Source organism: Vulpes vulpes, chromosome 7, assembly GCF_048418805.1.
Source record: "Vulpes vulpes isolate BD-2025 chromosome 7, VulVul3, whole genome shotgun sequence".
NCBI classification, from domain to species: domain Eukaryota; kingdom Metazoa; phylum Chordata; class Mammalia; order Carnivora; family Canidae; genus Vulpes; species Vulpes vulpes.
The window spans coordinates 6,071,229-6,093,626 of NC_132786.1; the positions used below are offsets into that span (position 1 = coordinate 6,071,229).

General features: G+C 38.6%; 2 protein-coding genes across 2 annotated transcripts; one reads left to right on the plus strand and one right to left on the minus strand.

Annotated features, from left to right (window-relative positions):
- Nucleotides 1-494: 494 nt before the first annotated feature.
- LOC112934845 (olfactory receptor 2F1-like) lies at nt 495-1,430 on the minus strand. The gene has a single exon (XM_026018367.2). The coding sequence runs from the start codon at nt 1,428-1,430 to the stop codon at nt 495-497; it is 936 nt and encodes a 311-aa protein (XP_025874152.2).
- A 10,609-nt stretch (nt 1,431-12,039) lies between these two features.
- LOC112934844 (eukaryotic translation initiation factor 4B-like) lies at nt 12,040-14,223 on the plus strand. The gene is given in 4 exon segments (XM_072762804.1): nt 12,040-12,190; nt 12,193-12,638; nt 12,640-12,907; nt 13,106-14,223. Coding segments are annotated over 4 exon segments (1,866 nt in total). The 5' UTR covers nt 12,040-12,054; the 3' UTR covers nt 14,122-14,223.
- Nucleotides 14,224-22,398: the final 8,175 nt, after the last annotated feature.

Consider the following 22,398-nt stretch of genomic DNA (forward strand, 5'->3'; position numbering starts at 1 on the left):
TACCAAGTATTTTTATAGATTATCCATAATCTTCAAAATAATCATACATGCTAAAAATTATTACTTCTTATAGTTGAGGAAACTAGAGGTCAAAGATATTAAACACATTTGTCAAAGCCCCTTTGCCGTTGAGGTGTGGGTTGACATGTGAAGCATGGCTGTCCTCACTCTGAAACTTTTCACTGTCCACACTGCATTTCCTAGGGGCAAATGCAGGAAGAATAAGAAAGTGGAAGAGGGAAGGTGAGCTCTAGAACTATGGCCAACCCAGCAGACCCCACCTAATAACTGAAGGCTTTTGTTTTCAACTGTATGTATAATAGGGCAGTAATACATAGTCAAAATGTGGACTAAAGTGAAAAGTTGGTCTTCAAAAACATGCTCAGTGTGACCTACCTTATCAGGAAGTCTGGGGAAAAGGGCATGTCAATCATTTCCTCTTTTTTTGAAATATTGTTCTTTAGGCTACTGGAAGGAGAATTTTTTTTGAATCTTTACCTTTTTTCACTACATTTTCCCAACAGTCTCCTTAGGGCACTCATTACCTCCTTGTTCCTCAAGCTGTAGATTAAGGGATTTAGCATTGGGGTCACCACAGCATAGAACAGGGCAACCATCTTCTCCTGCTCTGCCGAGGAGCCAGCAGAGGGTCGCAAGTAGGTGAAGATGGCTGTTCCAAAGCACATGGAAACCACAGTGAGGTGGGAGGCACAGGTCTCAAATGCTCTGCAGCGTCCTTGGGCAGAGTGAATACGCAGAATGGCAGCAACTATACGAACGTAGGAGAACAGGACCAGGAAACAGGGAAGCATGATCACCAGAGACCCTGAGATGGCCACCATGACCTTGTTGAACGAGATGTCCACACAGGTCAGCCTCAGTACAGCCAACATCTCACAGGCAAAGTGATTGATAACATTATGGCACAAAGGTAGCCGAAAGATGATGATTGCCTGCATCATCGAATTAATGAAACCAGCCCCCAAGCAGCCGGCAGCCAAGCCCAGGCACAGCTCTCCATGCATGATGGCTGTGTAGTGCAACGGGTGACACACTGCCACGTAGCGGTCATAGGCCATGGCTCCCAGCAGGAAGAACTCTGAGCTGCCCATCGCCAGGGAGATAAACAGCTGGAGCACACAGCTGTGGAAAGGAATGGACTTCCAGGCTGACAGGAAGTGAACAAGCATCTGTGGGACAGTGCTGTTGGTGTAACAGATGTCCACCAATGACAAGACACTGAGGAAAAAGTACATGGGTGTGTGCAGCCTGCTGTCCAGTCTGATGAGGAGGAGGATGAGGAAGTTCCCCAGCACGGTCACCAGATACATGATCAGGAAAAGGACAAATAAGGACACCTGAGTGTCCCAGCAGCTGGACAGCCCCAGCAGAATGAACTCACTCGTCCATGTCTGGTTTTCCCTGCCCATGAGCCTTTGAGGACCAAACCCAAGTTATGTCAATAAATACCAGATACTTAAGGTGGCAGGCGGCCTGATGAGGTCATTCAGACCCCACAGCCATGTAACATTAAATTGTGTGCTTTCCCACATTATTTATCTCTTTCAGGGTTTGGGACCACAGTAGAACCCATTGACATGGCTCTGAATTAAGGAAGGAAAAGAGTTTTCTCCTTCCTTAAATAGGAAAGGTTTTTATTAAAATGCTTAGACATTGGAGATAAATAACTGTAAAACATGCTTCTCTTATTTAGGGCCAGTTCTGAAGCATGGAGTTTGTTCACTTCTCTGTTGGATACCAGTATTTTCCTCCTCGCTGCCTCAAAATCCATATTGAATGGAGCCTAGCAGGTATTAACTGTCATTGTTTTTTTTCTTTAATTTACTATTTTAATTTTGGAGTCTCTTTGAAAATGAAATATTCATTTTCCACCCTTTTAAAATCAGAAATTTTAGGTTATAAGTTAGAAGGTAGCAAATATATTTTTTTTTTTTCAGTAGCAACAATTGTCAAGATGACATTTCAGGGTTGGGGAAGTAAAGAATGAAGACCTTGGGCAATCAGCCTCTGTTCTGAAGAATCTTCACTGCTTGTCTTGTATCTGTGTGAGAGGGTAAGAGGAAAGAATGTGCAATGTTATTTCCCTCCTCCTTTGGAAGAGCAGCATACCACGGGTAGGCAGGGTATGTCTGTGATAAAACAAATCAAAGTCAAAGATGCATTAACTAGCTTCCCTAACGCATGGTAGCCACTCAAATACTTGCCACATATATTAGCCTATTAACTAGACCAGAAGGATAACTAGCTGTACATTCTGCTGATTCTATGTGTCCCGGGTAGTCCTCCAAGTCTAGGCTTGGAGAACAGTGTGAATGAACATCATTAACTGGAATTAACTCAGTGAAAAGACTGTTGATTATCTTCTCCTTTGATCTTCCCCCACTTTTATCTCCATCTGAAATATTTGACCATTTTTCCCTCTGAGGAAATTGTCACATTCCATCCTTGTGCTACCATAACTTACACGACCAGAAGGTGATACTCTAGTCTGCTCAATGACATTTCCAAACTTTCTAATCCTGCTCATGTAGTACTATTTCAGGAAGCTCCAAGGTTCTAGTATTCAGAAAGTATCTTTAGAATTCTTAGTAATCTTATTTGTACCTTATTCAAATCACAAGTGATTTCCAAAAAAAACTCACAGACTAAATAAAGTCTGCTCTCAATTTCCCACATCCACTGTCCCTCTACTTACTCTTATTTTGGAAGGAGAAAGTGAAACTCATGCACAGCTGTCCCAAGGAGATATTATTTGCTTGTTGTCTATGATCAGATAGTGCCATTAAGGGGCACCTGGGTGGCTCACTGGTTGAGCATCTGCCTTTGGCTCAGGTCGTGATCCTGGGTCCTGGGATCGAGTCCTGGATCAGGCTCCCTGAAGGGAGCCTGCTTCTCCCTCTGCCTATGTCTCTGCCTCTCTCTGTGTGTGTCTCATGAATAAACAAATAAAACCTTTAAAAAAAAAAAAGATAATGTCATTGAATATGTGATGAAAATCCCACTTGTGTTGAGGGTATTCGTGACAATAGGGTAACTAACCAGAGATCATACGGGGCCTGAGATGCTTGGATTAGACAGTAGAGAAGGGTCTGTGGGGATTTGCATATGATAATCCTTCCTTTATCAATGAATAAATCAAACTTGATAAACTACACTCACTCTAAGAGATAATTTAAGCTACAAGGGAGAGCAATAGAAGTACAAAGTGTTCCCTAATTCTTTAGAATTTAGTCTAGAGCCTCACAAGTTTAGCAAGTCACTTGGTAACATTTCTATCAAAGAAAAAGGAAACCTACCTCTTTATCCCTAATGGAAAAGGAAAAGTTGAGATACAAACATATCAGGGCCAAAGTACCCAGGGACAAAGGAGAGGGGCAAATGACCTTAAAAGGGAAAAATTTGTGTCTGGGACTATCAATGGAACTTGACCATCTACAGATATAGCATTTCATGAGCTAGTCCTGGGAAGGTGAACAGGGTAGTTTCTAATGATGCTAGACTACACGAAACAAGTTGCATAGAGGAATTTGACTAGAAAAGAGCTATGAGAGAAAAAAAAACAGTGCTGGGGGTAGCTGATTATTAATGTATTCTCAGGGACTAAATAAGGAGAATTTGTTTAAAAATTTGATGATAATCTTGCAAGAGTTGTGAATCTTTCACTTCTCAACAACTAATAATTACTTAAGGGCTTGATTTTAAAATGCAGTAATACCTGATTTTAGGTCATTAATTTCCCTTAAAGGTCCAGGCAGGTGTGGATTACAAAAAGAAACACTCAAGGGCACCTGGGTGGCTTAGTTGGTTAAGAGTTTGCCTTTTGCTCGGGTCATGATCCCAGGGCCCTGGGATGGAGCCCCATGTCGGGTTGGCTCCCTGCTCAGTAGGGACTCTGCTTCTCCCTCTCCCCCCTTGCTCGTGCACGCTCTCAAAAAATAAAAAATAAAAAAATAAAATAAAATCTTAAAAAAAAAGATAAAAAGCACCCATGGTTAGCATATCATGTTTCTGTATCATCTTCATGGTATTTAAAGTGCCTCTCTCTGGGAATGAATGAACTGCTATGCCAATAAACACACATTTCCCAGTTCAATTCTCATTACCAAGTTTCCCCATCTGTCTAAAGGGATCATATATTCAAGTTTATCCTAATTCACTGGAGGGAAATAGAGATGAGAATGGAATAAGGACATAAAATCAATAGTAAAAGGAATGATTTTAACTGAAAAAGGAGGTTAAAAATAAAACAGATAAAAGTTTAAAATATTTTTGAAAATGTGTTGTATAAATAAAAGTTTAAAGCAGATTCAAAAGTAAGGTGGAGGTGTTGTTACTGATATAACAGCAAGCCTGCACTGAAATTGTGGTTCAAGCTCCCTAAAGTTACACATCATAAGTCTTCTTCTCAAATAGCACCTCTTCCAGGTGGTGCAAAAAAAAAAAAAAAAAAAAAAAAAAAAAGCACCTGGAAAGTGTGATATTTCCCAAAAGCTATTAATTGGCTACATTGCTTTCTCCATCCTTTTTTTAAAAAAAATTATTTATTTATTTATGATAGAGAGAGAGAGAAGCAGAGGAGGAGGGAGAAGCAGGCTCCACGCCGGGAGCCCGATGCAGGACTCGATCCCAGGACTCCAGGATCGCGCCCTGGGCCAAAGGCAGGCACCAAACCACTGAGCCACCCAGGGGTCCCCTGCTCTCTCCATCCTATCCCCAATTCCTTATGCATACCTACACTGCTTAGAGCAACAGAAAGTTTGAAGCCAGCTATTTAGATGAAATCACCTTCTGACCATCATCATTTAAGAATGCTGGTCAGCACGAACCTGTCCGCTGGTGTAGATGTCCAGGAGTAGGCAGGTGTTGAGGGGTGCAGAGTGGTGGACAGGACATGACCTACAGTGGCTAAGCCCAGCGATTCCTATGGATGCAGCCAAAGCTCTGTGCTAGGTGCTGCATTTCTCAGAGATATCTGAAGGAACTTTCTCCCCAGTTTGGCTACCCAAAATATGTATTCTTTATGTTATCTATATCTATAGATACAACATGTTAACTATACTGGAATTTAAATTAATTAAAACCCTAATACATTTTCCAAAAAACAATAAAATTTATATATATATATATATATATATATATATATATATATATATATATATTTTTTTTTTTTTTTTAAACCAATTGCCAAAGTGGGACACTTATCTCAGATTCAATCCAATCACCACAGGAGCCAAGGAAGAAGATGTGTGTGTGAAAGGAATCCTGATTTCCTGACTGCTGGTCCTAAGAACCCGGTGGATCATGATTGCCTTACCTCCAGGACAGGAGGTCATCATTGCCCCAGGAAGAGCAGAGATGGGCAAGATCTGGGATTTGGAAGAAGCAACTTTCTTTTCCCTCAGAGAGACAATCTCTACAGGCCAATTATGTTGTGCTTGTTAGGCTTCTGTTACTTCTGTGAATGGTGATTTCCTCATCTGAAACTCTCACCTAGTTTTTAAAAGAATTTACAAATCAGAATTTAGTTTTTCCTGACCCATGAGAAGAGAATCCAAAGCCCCTGTTTCCCTTGGAGACATTCTCCTGTCTTTGCAGAAGCTTCCATTTGAGAAATTACAACTTGCTCATGACTTTCTGGCCATGTACTTGAGATTGAGACCATTTGACCCAAAGTGCTCAGTTATTCAGGGACCACCTAGGGACCCTTCAAGAAACATCTCCTGTAACATGATTCTGAAGTTGTATAGGAGCTATGGTCAGATAATCGCTTCACAACTGATACAGCTATTTGGTGAGATTTTTTCCCCCCATTTTTGTCTCACTACTGGAGGGCTTTTAATTGGGCACTATCAAATTATTCAACTATTTTTTTTATCTATGTATCTGCCCTCATATTCTACAACTATGACACAAATTTATGAGCCAGTTTAAAGCATCTCAAATTACATATTCATTCTATGGATGGACATTTGGGCTGTTTCTAGTTTGTGGCTATTGAAAACAATACTACTAGGAACATCCTCGCCTCACCTTGCCTCATCCCTTCCTGTCTGTCTCACACACACACTGTCACACTCAACCTTTTGTTCTAGAAGAGGACATTTCTGTTACCTAGAAAGTAGAATAGCTGCATCACAGATCATGTGCAGGTCTGGCTTCAGCTAATATTGTGTTTGTCAAAACAGTTGTACCAATTACATTCCCACCAACTACATTTGTACGAGGACTTCTTTTGCTCTAAGCTTTATCCTCAGATTGTCAGTTGTCATCATTGTAGCCATTCTGATGGGTATTATAGTAGTATCTCATTGTGATCATATTCTACTTTCCCCTGATGACTAACAAGGTTGTGCATATCTTTAAATATTGAGTGGCCCTTGAAGATTCCATTTTCTGAGGTGTGTGTTCAGTGTCTTGCTTATTTTTTCTATTGGGTTTTCTTCTTTCTTACTGATTTTAGATCTTTGTGTATATTTTTTGTATTTTATTTATTTATTCGAGAGAGGGAGAGAGAGGGAGGATGAACAGGGGGAGGGGTAGAGGGAGAGGGAAAAGCAGACTCCCGGCTCAGCAGGGATGTGGGGCTTTATCTCAGGACCCCGGGATCATGACCCGAGCTGAAGGCAGACAGTTAACCAACTGAGGCACAAAGAGGCACCCTCTTTGTGTATTTTTAATATGAGTCTGTTATTTATATGGATCCCAGATATTTTCTTCCACATTGTGGTTTTTTCATTCTCATAATGGTGTTCTGATGAAGAGATGCTCTTAATTTTAATATAGTTGTATTTATTGTTTTTCATATAGTTATTGCTTTTCTTTTGTCTTGAGTGAGAAATCCTTGTCTATCCCAAATCATAAAATTAATCCTCAATGTAATCTTTGGGAGCTTTAATGCTTTACTTTTCATATTTAAAACAACAATATATCTGGAATTTATGTCTGTTTATTACATGCAATAGGAGCCCAAATTTATTGTTTTTCTATGTGGATATCCAATTTTATTGAGAGATCATTCTTTCCTCACTATTCTCCTGTGTTGCCATAAATCAATTTTTTATTTATACGTGTAGATTGATTTCTAGACTCTTTTTCCTGACCCCCTGGTCTACTTGTCTATTGTTATAAAAATACTACACTGCTTTAATTACTGTAGCTTTATAATAAAGCTTGTTTTTATCATAGTATAAATACTCTAACTTGATTCTACATTTTTTTTCTTTTTCTTTTCTTTTGGCTGTCCCAGGCTATTTGAATTTTCAATCTGATTCGAAAATTATCTTGAAAATGTTCAGGAGGGATCCCTGGGTGGCGCAGCGGTTTGGCGCCTGCCTTTGGCCCAGGGAGCGATCCTGGAGACCCGGGATCGAATCCCACGTCGGGCTCCCGGTGCATGGAGCCTGCTTCTCCCTCTGCCTGTGTCTCTGCCTCTCTCTCTCTCTCTGACTATCATAAATTAAAAAAAAAAAAAAAGAAAATTTTCAGGAAATAAAATTTGCTGAAATTTTAATTGGAATTTAACCTAAAAATAAATTTAGGGAGGGGCACCTGGCTGGTTCAGTCAGTAGGGCATGTGGCTCTTGATCTCAGGGTTATGAGTTTAAGCCCCATGTTGGGTGCTGTGATTACTTAAAATTAAAATATTTTTAAAATGTTTTTAAAAAGTAAATGAGAAGTGACTTTTCTATGCTCTTGAGTATTTCAATCCATAAAAAGGTATTTTTCTTCCATTTACTTAATACCTGTCCATTTCTTTCTATGTAGCAGTGTTGTATATCTCTGATTACATTTGTAGCCAGGTGTGAAGCTTTAAAAGGCTACTTTAATTATAATCTTCTGAACTATAGAAAAATATAATTGGCTTTTACATATTAAATATGTATACATGGAATGACTTTTATGGATGACTGGTGCAATTTCTTCATTATATATTTGATAGAATTCACTGATGAAACCATGTGACCCAAGTACTCTTGGTAGAAAATTCTTAAATATGAATTTAAAGTTTTTAGTATATAGGACTATTATTTTTCTTCATGTATCTATTTTGGGAAGTTTATTTTTCCTAGGAGTTTGTCTGTTTCATCTAGATATTTATTTCTAAAATTTACTAGCCCATGCATATATGTTAACTAATTAGAATTTAAATAAAAACTTGAAGTAAAAAAAACAAAATAAAATAAAATAAAATAAAATAAAATAAAATAAAATAAAATAAAACAAATTAGGGGCACCTGGGTGTTTCAGTTAGTTAAGTGTCTAGCTCTTTGATTTTGGCTCAGGTTCTGAGCTCATGATGGGGAGATGGAGTGGAGTCCATGCTCAGTAGAGTCTGCTTGAGATTCTCTTTCTCTCTGCCCTTCCCCCTACTCACGCACATGCACGCACTCTCTCCCTCTTTCTCCCAAATAACTAAATAAAATCTTTTTAAAAAATAAATAAAATAGGGGTGCCTGGGTGGCTCAGTTGGTTAAGTATCTGTCTTCAGCTCAGATCATGGTCCTAGGATCCTGGGATCAAGCCCCACATGGGCTTCTTGTTCAGCAAGGAGTCTGCTTCTCCCTCTCCTTTTGCCCCTCTCCCTGGCTCATACTCTCTCACTTGCTCTCTCTCTCAAGTAAATAAATAAAATGTTTTAAAAATATACAAATAAATAAAATAAAATAAAATACTAGCCTATGATTTTTATATCTTCTATATATTTTTAGTGTATACAGAATCTATTATGTCTCCTTTTCTTTCCTGACATTATTCACTCCTTCCATTTTTCTCTCTCTCTTATTCATCTTGGCAGTGAGTTTTGTTTGCTATAAGATATTTCTAATATCATTTGGTTTAAGGAAAGCAAGAAAGAAGGAGGATGAAAGTATCATTTAATAGGTAATAGGTAGAAGAAAATATTTCCTCCTTTAAGAAGATAAATCCTTTTTTAAAAAGATTTTATTTATTTATTCATGAGAGACACAGAGACAAAGAAAGGCAGAGACATAGGCAGAGGGAGAAGCAGGCTCCATGCAGGGAGCCTGATATGGGACTCAATCCTGGGACTCCAGGATTATGGCCTGAGCTGAAGGCAGATGCTTAACCGCTGAGCCATTCAGGCATCCCAAGAAGATAAATCTTAAGACTATAAAAGAAATTAAATACCATTCAAAATTATCCCAAAATATATGTGAAGAGAATAAGATACCACAATAATTATTATTATTTCTGGCCCTATTATATGAGGGCCATTTCTCAGAATTTCAGGACACCCTACAAATAGGATCACTTACACTGAAAATAGGAAAATTTCTAAATTTCAGAATGAGAAATAAATACATGTGCTAAGAAAAAATATATATATATATATATATTAAATTGACCTTACTTTCTTTTTCAGAGGAATGCTGGGCTCTTTAAAAGGATTTGATTTCAGCAATGTATTTTATGGCTTTATTGTAAATTCTATCAACATTAAAAGACATATACTTTCTAATTTGCACAAGACTTTCCAGAGAAAAGAAAAATAAGGGATCATGTGTTAACTCACTGTATGAGTTTAGGATGGCCATCATACCAAACGTTGAATGAGAAAGCAAAATAAAGGATAATTATAGTTCAAGCAGACTCAGGAAACCAGATAGAAAATTCTCAAAAAAAAAAAAAATAGTAAGGTACATCTGTCAATCTATAAAACGAACCCATCATAACAAAGTCAGTTTTATTCAAGAAGGAAAGGTTGGTTTCATATTGAAAAGAGTTGATGTTATTAACTTCGTTAATAAATAAGAGAAGAAAAAATAATATGATCATATTAATAGATACAGAAAGTAATTTTAAATGTAACATCAACTCATGATTTTAAAAAATAGAGGATTTGCTAATATGATAAAATGTATATAGAATAAACATACTTATTGTGATTGTTTTGAAAGTAATCCTTGTATGTTCAGACAGAGAATAATAATGCTACTTATACTCATCTCTATTTAGCATTATACGGGTGGTCCTAACCAGTGCAAGGAGACAGGGGGAAAATATAATACTATGGAGATTGAAAAGAAGTAACAGTACTATTATTTTATTTGCAGCTTATATAATTTTCTATGTAAAGATTCCAAATAAATCCATAGATAAATTATTACAATTAATAAAATAATTAGGCATAGTTTTTAGGTTAAATAAATCAATATCAAAGGTCACTGTGAATTTAGTTTCCAGTGATAATGGAATAGCAGGGATGGTATTTTTTTCTCTTATCTTGAACTAGAAAACTGAACAAAATAAATGAAGCAATGGCTTTCATACATTGGACAACAGGCTGTGCAAGACAGGGATGTCTAAGAGGAGGGAAACAAGTGAGGTGAGCTACAAGTACCTCTGCTCACTGCCTAGAGAGTTTCCAGGCCATAGGATGAGGAGGCGGAATCAAAATAGAGTTTGTGGTCATCCTAAATTGAAAAGACAGTTCATAGTTTGGAAAAGAGGATGAAAGAGGAGAAAGTTGCAAATAGAGAGAACTTGTGTTATCTGAAAATCAGTGTCCTTAAATCTTTTGCTGATTATTGATCTTTGTGTGAATGTGAGAGCCTACAAAGGCCAAGGAAAGAACCACCAGAAAGAAGTACACAGAATAATCTCTAGAGGTGACAAAAGGCCCAGAAAAGTTCTCACCAGCCAAATGGAAGAACACAAGATATTGAGTAGAGTCTTCGGATAGGTATAATCTTGGTCAATAGTACAAATTGATCCTACACTTCAGCCTGTTCTGGATCCAACCTGACAAATCTTTTAAAAAGCCTCAAAAGATTAAACAAATTCTCAGCAACTGAACCACTTCCCAGGACAAAGTGCAGAAATATTTAAAGGAAAGCAAAACTATCCCATGCCCCCAAAACATGAAACTCACAGTGTTTGTAATTCATAAAAATAATTCCAGTCATGCAAAGAGACAGGAGAGTTTCCAGACCATAGGACAAAGAGACAGAACCCAAACAAACCATAATGAAAAGAAAAGTCAGTCAATGGAAACATATACAGAAATGACATAGATGATAGAATTAGGATATAAGCACATTGCAATAGCATTACAAATACACTTCACATGTTCAAGATGACAGAGGAAAACCCAAGCACAATGAAGAAAGAAACCAAGGACATAAAAACACCCAATTCAAACTATAAGGTGATGAAGCATATAATATCTAAAATGAAAAATGACTGGATGCAACCAGTAACTGACTAGACAATGCAGAAAAGGAGTTTGGAGGACTTGTAGACAGAGCAATACAACTCATCCAAAATGAAAGAGAGAAAAAAACAAGATTGAAAAAATTGAATAATGTTTAAATAAGCTATGAGAAATAAAATAATATGAAATCAGAGTCTCAAAAGGAAAAGGGGAAGATGAGGTATAGAAAAGATATAATCAATACTTTAAAAATATTAACCCCAAATTTCCAAATATAATGGAAAGAATGAACCTACTTATTAAAGTGGCTCCACAAACCCCAATTATTAAAAAAATACTAAAGTACTACATCTAAAAAGCAAAAAGAAAAATTTTAAAGTAGTTGTAGAAAAAAATATGCATTACATACAGAGAAAAAAATATTAACAGAAGAACTGAAAGAAAAAAATGCCAAAGAAGAATTCTATGCCACTGAAAATAAATTTAAAAAAAGGAAAAAAAAATTATTCAAAAAATGAAAGATAAAGATACATTCATCGGCAAATGATAGAAGTATTTACAGTCGGGAGACAAAAGCATTTCAAGCAAAGTTAAGGACATAAACCCAAGAAAGACAATAATAAAAATAACTATAAATCAATAGAAAATAAAAATAATGAGAAAACCAAAGAAAACAAAAGCTGAAGTTTTGAAAATATCAATAAAATTGATAAACTTCTATCCAGACTGATCAAGAAAGAGAGAAGATACAAACTATCCATATAAAAAATGACAGTGGTAACATCACTACTGATCTTAAACGCATCAAAAGAATAAAAACAATTTAAAACCTCCCCACAGTTCTCTCTCCCTCTCCCAACATGGTGGCCTCAGCAAAAAAGAAGAATAAGAAGGGAAAAACTATCTCCCTAACAGACTTTCTGGCTGAGGATGGAGGGACTGGGGGAGGAAGCACCTATGTCCCCAAACCAGTCAGCTGGGCTGATGCAACAGACGACCTGGAGATGCTTCAACCACTTGGCACAGTAATGACGATGACGTGTGTAGGGCACCTCCAACTGACCGTTCCATCCTGCCCACTGCTCCACGGGCTGCTCGGGAGCCCAATATCCACCGGAGCCGTCTTCCAAAATCGCCACCCTATACTGCTCTTCTAGGGAACCTGCCCCATGATGTCACAGAAGATTCCATTAAGGAATTCTTTAGAGGATTGAGTATCAGTGCAGTGCGTTTACCACGTGAACCCAGCAATCCAGAGAGGTGGGAAGGTTTTGGTTACGCTGAGTTTGAGGACCTGGATTCTTTGCTCAGCGCCCTGAGCCTCAACGAAGAGTCTCTAGGTAACAGGAGAATTCGAGTGGACGCTGCTGATCAAGCACAGGATAAAGACAGGGATGATGGTTCTTTTGGCCGAGATAGAAATCGGGATTCTGACAAAACTGATAACAGACTGGAGGGCGCGTCCGGCCACAGAGAGCTTCGATGACTACCCACCTAGGAGAGGTGATGATAGCTTTGGAGACGAGTGTCGAGACCGTTACCATCCAGACCGATACCGTGATGGATATCGGGATGGGTATCGTGATGGTCCACGCCGAGATATGGACCGATACGGAGGCCGGGATCGCTGTGATGACCGAGGCAGCCGAGACTATGACAGAGGCTACGATTCCAGGATAGGCAGTGGCAGAAGAGCATTTGGGGGATCCCTGGGTGGCGCAGCGGTTTGGCGCCTGCCTTTGGCCCAGGGCGCGATCCTGGAGACCCGGGATCGAATCCCACGTCGGGCTCCCGGTGCATGGAGCCTGCTTCTCCCTCTGCCTGTGTCTCTGCCTCTCTCTCTCTCTCTCTCTCTCTCTCATAAATAAATAAAAAAAAATTAAAAAATAAAATAAAAATAAATAAAAAGAGCATTTGGTAGTGGGTACCAAAGGGATGACGACTACAGAGGAGGCGGGGACCACTATGAAGACGGATACGACAGGCGAGACGATCGGTCCTGGAGCTCCAGAGATGATTACTCTCGGGATGACTATAGGCGTGATGATAGAGGTCCCCCCCAAAGACCCAAACTGAATCTAAAGCCTCGGAGTACTCCTAAGGAAGATGATCCCTCCGCTAGCACCTCCCAGTGCAGTCGAGTGGCCTCTATCTTTGGAGGGGCAAAGCCTGTTGACACAGCTGCTAGAGAGCGAGAAGTAGAAGAGCGGCTGCAGAAGGAGCAGGAGAAGCTGCAGTGCCAGCTGGATGAGCCAAAACTAGAGCGACGGCCTAGAGAGAGACACCCAAGCTGGCGAAGTGAAGAGACTCAGGAACGGGAACGGTCCAGGACAGGAGGTGAGTCATCACAGACTGGGACCTCGGCCACAACTGGCAGAAGTAAGTCAGACCAGGATGCACGAAGGAGAGAGAGTGAGAAGTCTCTAGAAAATGAAACACCGAATAAGGAGGAAGACTGTCACTCTCCAACTTCTAAGCCACCCAAATCTGAACAGCCTCTGAAGGTAATGCCAGCCCCTCCACCAAAGGAGAATGCTTGGGTGAAGCGAAGTTCTAACCCTCCTGCCCGATCTCAGAGCTCGGACACAGAGCAACAGTCCCCCACGAGTGGTGGAGGGAAAGCAGTCCCGGCTCAGCCCCCGGAGGAAGGACCAGCAAGGAGAGCAGGTGAAAACAAAGTAGATGGGGTGAGTGTCCCAAAAGGCCACAGTGGGAACTCCAGCCGTGGTCCAGGAGACGGAGGGAACAAAGACCACTGGAAGGAGCCGGATAGGAAAGACGGCAAAAAGGATCAAGACTCCCGATCTGCACCTGAGCCAAAGAAACCTGAAGAAAATCCAGCTTCCAAGTTCAGTTCTGCAAGCAAGTATGCTGCTCTCTCCATTGACGGTGAAGATGAGAACGAGGGAGAAGATTACACCGAATAGACCTCTGCATCCTGTGCTTTCTCCTAGTCTCTCCACCCTGGAACATTCGAGAGCAAATCAAACCTCTATCCAGACAAAACAATAAAACTCACCATCTCCTGGAAAAAAAAAAAAAAAAACTCCCCACAAATAAAACAATAGGACAGTGGCATCACTGGTGAACTGTACTAAAATTTTAACAAAGAAATATTCTAGAAAATTGAAGCAGAACTTTCTCCAATTCATTATTTAAGCATTGTACTAATACCAAAACAGGGCAAAAACATCACAAATTTTTAAAAAGAAAACTGTAGATCAAAATCACTCATGATCAAGGACATAAAAATACTTTTAAAATATTAGCAAAATGTATCCAGCTATATAAAAAAATAAATAGAAGTCTCTTGAGAGAGGGCACCTGGGTGGCTCAGCGGTTGCACATCTACCTTTAGCTCAGGTCTTGATCCCAAGGTCCTGGGATGAGTCCTGCATCCAGCTCCCCACAGGGAACCTGCTTCTCCCTCTGCCTATGTCTATGCCTCTCTGTGCGTCTCAATAAATAAATAAAATCTTAAAAAAATAAAAAGGAGGCTCTTGAGGAAGATGGCAACAGAGTAGGAAGAACTTAGGCCTGTCTCATCCCATGAATACAACTAGATAACTATCAAATCACCCTAAATATCCCAGAAATTGACCTAAATATTGGCAGAACAAACTCTACAACTAAAGGGAGAGGAGGGGCCACATCGAAGAAGGTAGGAAGTGCAGAGTCAGGGTTTAGAAGAGAAACAGATCACAGCTGCTGCAGAGGGGAGGGAGCCCATGGACTCAGGGAATGGACAGAGAGAGAGAGAGAAGAGAAACACACAGGGGATTGCACAAGGAGAACACTTCTCCATAGCTCTTGGCTTAGAAAACAAGAGGGGCTAAACTTCATGAGTTCTTGCAGTCAGTGGGGCTTAAAGCCTGGAGCTGTAAAGGTCAGCAGACTGGGTTAGGATAGAGCCCTAAGGGCACTGTGCTGCACTGGGAGACAAGGCAGGCAAACAACATGGAGACAGACAGTGTGGAAGCAGTGATCTGAAGAGTACCTGGGGCACACAGTGGGGAGATAATTTGCTCTTCTAGAAGCATGCCCCTGAGAGACAGCATTCCCAGAGAGATCTCTCAGAGAACAAAGCTGCTGACTGGTGCCATATCCCTCTCCCACCCCTCATCATAAATTCAGAGCCATGTACCAGAAGCAATGCAGCCCCAACACTGGCTGCCTAACTTGCTTACACTAAGCCCTACCCCCCCTGCAGTCTGGTGGAACCACCCTTTCCAGTCATGCTTGCCTCAGTCCCAGTGTGGTGGGCCCCTCCCTCAGAAGACCAGCACAAACCCCTGCCCCCTCAACACCTCCCAACCAGAGAGTTTTTCAAGGCCTCAGTTACAGTGGAAATAGTGACAGGCTTCATTTCACAAGCAGACGACAGCACACCTAGTTAAATCTTACCTCATTCAAGCCAGGGACAAAACTGCCCACAGCAGGCAAGGAGAGCCTATGCAGACAGTGGGACTAAAGGACAGAGCAACCAAACACACCAGCAAAGCACGTGCTGCACACACAGAAGATACTCCCTGGAGCATCAGGCCCTGGACTATACATTACCTCTTCTTCATAAAGCCATTACTTCCAGGAACAGGAGAAATAACTGGCTTTTCTGACATAAAGGTACAAGCAGAGAGTTAGACAAAATGAGAAGACAGGAATTTATCCCAAATGAAAGAACAAGATATGGCCACAGATAGAAAACTAAGTGAAACGGATATAAGTAACATGCCTGTTGGAGATTTTAAAGTAATAATCATAAGAATACTCACTGGATTTATGAAAAGGATGGAAGACATCAGTGATCTACCACAGAGATAAAGTTATAAAATCAATCAGATGACAAGTACAATAAACGAGAATAGAAATATGCTTGATGAAATGAACAGCAGGCTGGAAGAAGCAGAGGAATGAATCAATGACCTAGAAGACAACATAATGGAAAGCAATGAAGCTTAACGAAAGAGAGAGAAGAATTATGCAAAACAAGAATAGACAGGGAACTCAATGACTCCATCGAAGGTAAAAACATTTATACTATAGGAGTCTCAGAAGGAGAGATAGAGAGAGGAAAGAAGGCAGAAAATTTGAAGAAAAAATTAGAGAAAAATTCCCTAATGTGGGGGAAAAACAGATATCCAGGAGGCACAGAGAACTCCCATAGAAATCAACAAAAGCAGGCCTACACTAAGACATAGTTACATTTGCAAAATATGGTGATAAAGAAAAAGTCTTAAAAGCACCAAGATCAAAGAAGTCATTAACTTACAAGGGAAAAATCCATAGCAATAGCTGGAGATTTTTCAACAGAAACTTGGCAAGCCGGCAGGGAGTGGCATGATATTTTCAAAGTGCTGAATGAGAAAAATCTGCAGCCAAGAATACTGTATCCAACAAGTCTATCATTCAGAATAGAAAAGGAGATTAAGAGTTTCCCAGACAAACAAAAACTAAGGGAGTTCTGCAAGAAATATTAAAGGGGAGGGGCACTTGGGTGGCTCAGTTAGTTAAACATCCAACTCTTGATTTCAGTTTAGGTCATGATCTCAGGGTTGTGAGATAGAGCCCTGCATCGAGCTTTGCACTGAGTGTGGAGACTGCTTAAAATTCTCTGTCTCCCTCTGTCTTGCCCCTGACCTCTTGCTCATGCTTTCTCTCTCTTTCAAAAAAAAAAATACAGAAAGAAAGAAGAAAGAAAGAAAGAAAGAAAGAAAGAAAGAAAGAAAGAAAGAAAGAAAGAAAGAAAGAAAAGGAAAAGAAAAAAAAGAAATGTTAAAGGGGACTCTGAGTGGAAAGGAAATACCAAAATTAATAGTATAAAAGTAGGAAACACAAAAACAGTAAAAATGAATATTTCTTTAAAAAATCAAAGAAATCACCAAAAAATAGGATATAAAATATAATGACACATACGTAAGCAAAATGTGGCAAGAGGAGAAAAGAATGGGTTCAAACTTAAATGACCACACACTTAGTATAGGCAGATATTCGCAGAAGAGGTTGTATACAAACCTAATGGCAACCATATATCCAAACCTAATAGCAATGACAAACATATAGAGAGGAAGAAATTCAAATATATCACTCAAGAAAATAGGCAAAACATGAAAGAAATACAAGAAAGGATCAGAGAAAATCTCCAGGAAAAAAAAAAACACAAACAAGTAATAAAATGGCAACAAATACATATCTCTCAATAATTACTTTGAATGTAAATGGACTAAATGCTCCAGCCAAAAGAAAAGAAATAACTCAAATATCTATCAACTGCTGAATGAATAAACAGATTGTGGTACATGTGCATCATGGGACACTACTTGGCAGCAAAAAGAAATGAGGGGCACCTGGGTGGCTCAGTCAGTTGAGTGTCCAACTCTTGATTTTGGCTCAGGTCATGACCTCATGGTCATGATATTGAGCCAGACTCTGCACTCAGCTGGGAGTCTACTTGAAGTTTGCTCTCTTCCTCTGCCTCCCCCCACTCACGTGCACTTGCACACTCTCTCTCAAAACAAACAAACAAACATCTTTTAAAAAAAAGAAATGAACTACTATATGCAGCCATGTACACGAGTTCTGATGTATTAGTACAAGTGAAAGGAGACAGGCATGAAAGGCTATATCATTATGATTACTTTTAACATACTTGAAAAGGCAAAATTATAGGCACAGAAATGAGATTAGTAATTTCCTGGAGCTGGGGTGAGAAGAGAACATTGACCACAAGCTAGAGAAAGGAAACTTTTGTTTTATTAAGATTATTTATTGATTTATTCATGAGAAACACAGAGAGTGAGGCAGAGACACAGGCAGAGGGAGAAGCAGGCTCCCAGAGGGGAGCCCGATGTGGGACTTGATCCCACGACCCCAGGATCATGACCTGAGCTGAAGGCAGACGCTCAACTGCTGAGCCACCCAGGTGCCCTTAGAGAAAGGAAACTTTTGGAAATTTTCTATCATCCTGTTTTTGATGGTTTTAAACATTTGTCAAAAATTACATAAGTATACACTTTAACAAATTTTGCTGAATGTAATTTTATATCAATAAACATGATTTTAAGAAAGGAAAATGAAAAGGACAAATAAAATAATAATGAAAAAAAGTTGGGACACCTGGGTAGCTCAGCAGTTGAGCGTCTGCCTTCGGCTCAGGGCGTGATCCTGGTCCAGGGATCAAGTCCCCTATTGGACTCTCTGAGAGGAGCCTGTTTCTCCCTCTGTCTTTGTCTCTGCCTCTCTCTATGTCTTTAATGAATAAATAACATCTTTAAAAAAAGGAAAAAAAAAAGGTTAGAAGCAGAAATTCAGCAGATATTCAAAGAACAATAAACAAAACTATTAATATATTTATGTCAATAAATTTGAAAACTTATATCAGAGGACAAATTCCTGTTAAAATATAACTTACCAAAAGCTGATGGAATATAAAATATCCTGAAAAAAAAAAAAAAACAACCCTAAAGCCTTAGAGAAATAAAATCTATGTTAAAGATATTCCCTCAAAGATAAGCTATCTGGGTGTGTCCCATCAAATTTCCATGAAACAGAATCACTTCAATTGTTCTGCACTCTGGAACCAAAATATGTAGTTGTGCATTAGACAAAACATGGAGTGATGAAGTAGTAAGAAAATATTATCAAACCCCTATTTTGCTTGGCAATGGACGTGCCCTGCCATGGGACTTTTTATCCTGAAGGGATGCCTTTTTCTAGTTGGAACAAAGACTGTGTTGTCTTACCAAACTATAAGCCCTGTTATCAATCTTCTACCAACAGTAGAAAGTTGGGTCACATCATGTCTACATTTTATTCCATGTCTATAACACATAAGTTTATGACAATCTATGAAACTGATTTCAGGAACTGGCTCTTCTGAATTTCTATATGCATGTGCCATTCAATTGTGCCCCTTCCTTCAAAAGAAAAGAAAAATCAGGAAGTGCAAGAGACTTGTTCAGTCACACTGTCTCCTTTCTGTTAAGTGTCATATTATGGATCTCTAAGTGTTCACAGATTATCACAAATTTGACTTTCACTTGACCTCTAGCAATAATACTTAGCATTTAGTAAGTGCAGTAGAGAGTTCTTATCTAGTACTTATAAAATGCCTAAATAATAGATAGTGCTTAGCCCTTACAATAGCCCTTAGCAGAATTGCATCTCTGTAAAATTGCCTGTAATGAAAATTTAAAGACTGTTTACCTATAAGATCTTTCTTATCTCTGAGACCTTTTTTATCTTATAATAAGCCTCAGTAATTTTACAGAAAATAAAATATCAATCAAATTAAATTCTTTGTAGTCTTTCCAAATTCTCTTCTGATACTGGTTTCCTCATATTTTGAGTAGGAATAATAATGCCAGATCCCCCTCCTGAGTGGATAAACTAAAAAGAAAGAGGGGTATAATAATCATGGCAATAATCTTTGTTGAATATAAGAATGTTATGGGCTGAAATGGGTCCCTTCCAAATTCACATGTTGAAATCTTAATTTCCAAAACCTCAGAATGTGACTATATTTGGAAGCAAGGTATTTAAAGAGGTAATTAAGTTAAAATAAGATCATTAAGGTGAGCCCTAATTCAATATGACTGGTGTCCTTATAAGAAAAGATTAAGAAACAGACATGCAAGGAGGGAAGACCAGGGAAAAGACAGGAAAAAGACACCCACCTACAGAAAGGACAGACGCCTCAAGAAATCAACTCTGCCAAAACCTTGATCTCAGACTTCTAGAATCCAGAATTGCAGAAAAATATATTTCTGTTAACCCATCCAGTTTGTGGTACTCTATAATTGCAGTCCTTACAGTGAATTAATAAAACAATAGAATGAGATGATAGTTACAAAAAATACTTCAAAAATTAAAACTCTGACATAAAACAATATTGCCCAAATTAACAATAGCAAAAGTAATGTCGATACTGACATCTATATGTACTGATTTTTCTCTTAAAAATTGTCTGTACAGGAGGTTAGAGAGATGGAATACCTTGCCCCAAAACATGAAGGGATTTAGGGATTTAGATCTAGCCAGCTCTAGAATCACCAGTCTTTCTTGAATCATAGGTTTTGTAGAATACACTATTTTAAAAATAATATTTTACTTTGGGTCAATGATTGTTAATAACAATAGAAGCTTTATATTTAAAATGCCTAACTTAAAAATTCCCAAATAACAACACTGTATCTTTACCCACTATTACATAAAATTCTCTGATGTGTCACAATAAAATCAAGTCAAAGTTTTGGTGTTTTTAAATTCTCTTTATTATAGTTATGGCTTCTGATTTTTTTTTAAAAAAGATTTTATTTGTTTATTTGAGTGAGAGAGAGAAAGAGAGAGAGAGAGAATGAGCAGCAGGGAGGAGCAGAGAGAAGCAGACGCCCCACTGAGCAAGAAGCCTGATGTGGGCTTGATCACAGGACCCCAAGATCATGACCGGAGCCGAAGGCAGACTGAGCCACCGAGGCACCCTGGCTTCTGATTTTTTTTTTTTTAAATAGAATTTGTTTTTCAAAAAATAATGGTAAGCTCTTTTGAGAACCTAGTCTGAAATATTCATCTTCCGCAGAAAATAGGAGTCACAGATTCATAGAGTAATGTAGCTTTATGGAAGTGGTTCCCATCTAGTCCAGTTTCCTCACCTTTCAGATAAGGTAAAAAAAAAAAAAAAAGTCTCTGGAAAGTGGTTGATTTAGAAAGCCCTGGAAAGTAGTTTCTCCTGTGAGAGAACCTCTATCTTCTCACCACTAGAAATAATAAAATATTTTAGAAGCAGTGTGGGACAATGGTTCAGCACACAGCTTCTAGCAGCAGATAACTTGAGTCCCAACAGAGAAAAGTGAAAGAATCTTAAAACTACTTTGAGTTTGCAGACACATTTCCTCATAATATTTGTCACAATTAAAAAGATGACTCCAGAATCCAAACACAAATTTAGTTTTAGAAGGCTTTAAAAACTTAAGAAAAGACTTCTATTTCCAGCCAAAACAGAGAAACTGGAAATGGATTTACCTTCACACCTGGGGGTTCTGAGTACAGTACAACTACAGATCAGGACAAAATATACAAAGGACAATTTTCATTGGAAAGCAAGAAATGAAGTATGGTAATCCCTAAAATATGGGAAAGAAATACCATTTTAATACTAATTAAAAGAAAACTGGAATTTCAATGTTAATATCAGTCAAAGTAGATTTCAGAGCAAAGAATATTATCAGGGATAAGGAAAGATATTTCATAATGATAAAGGGTTCAATTAATAGAGAATACAGAATAAGCATAAATATTTAAGTGCTTAACAACAGAACTTCAAAACACATAAAGCAAAAACTGATAGAAATGCAAGAAGAAATAGACAAATCCACAATTATAGTTAGAGATTTCAATACTTATCTCTTAATAAGTGAGAGAACAAATGTAAGGAAGGGAATAGTAAGGAATTAGTAAGGAAAGAGAAAAATCTGAACATTATCATACTCAACATAATTGACATTCATAGAATTCTCTAATCAACAATAACAGAAAATACTTTTTTTCAAGTGTGCATGAAGCACTTATCAAAATGGAATATATGATGAGATGAAACAAGTTATCATGAATTGAAATGATTCAAGTCAACAAAATATGTTCATGCCTGGTCAAAATGCCTCAAATCTGACACAGAGCTTAGCTGAGGAAGGGCCACGTAATCCAAGCTAAGCCAATTCAAACCCATCTCTGAGACTTTTCTATTCGAGCCGGTCAACACGGTAGGATTTTATTTCCCACATCATAATGTATATCTGGAGCCTCCAAGGTTACATTTTCCACCTCATGGAGGAAATCTAAGAACCATAGAATAGAACCATAGGACATAGGCCATAAGGCCAACAGAAAGAAGCAAACCTGAGATACAGGAAAAAACAAAAAGATAGACATACTTCAAAAAAACTTTGGATTCTAGATTCACTATTCAGATACCAGTTCATTACTATATTCCACAGTTGCAGTATTTAATTTACTTAGTCCTTAATTTTGCATTTATCAGTTTGTTTTGGATTTTATTTCTAGGAAGTGTAACCATCCTACCTATGACAATAACATTATAACTCTGGGGATTGACACAACTTCAGTTAAACATTGATCCACACACAGCTAACATCCCAAGAGGGGTGTCCATGTTGAAATTTACGATGCTTTTGGAATCAGACAAGTCACTT

Coding starts and splice junctions, on each gene's coding strand:
- LOC112934845 (XM_026018367.2), bottom strand. CDS start 1,430: ATGGGCAGGGAAAACCAGACATGGACGAGTGAGTTCATTCTGCTGGGG.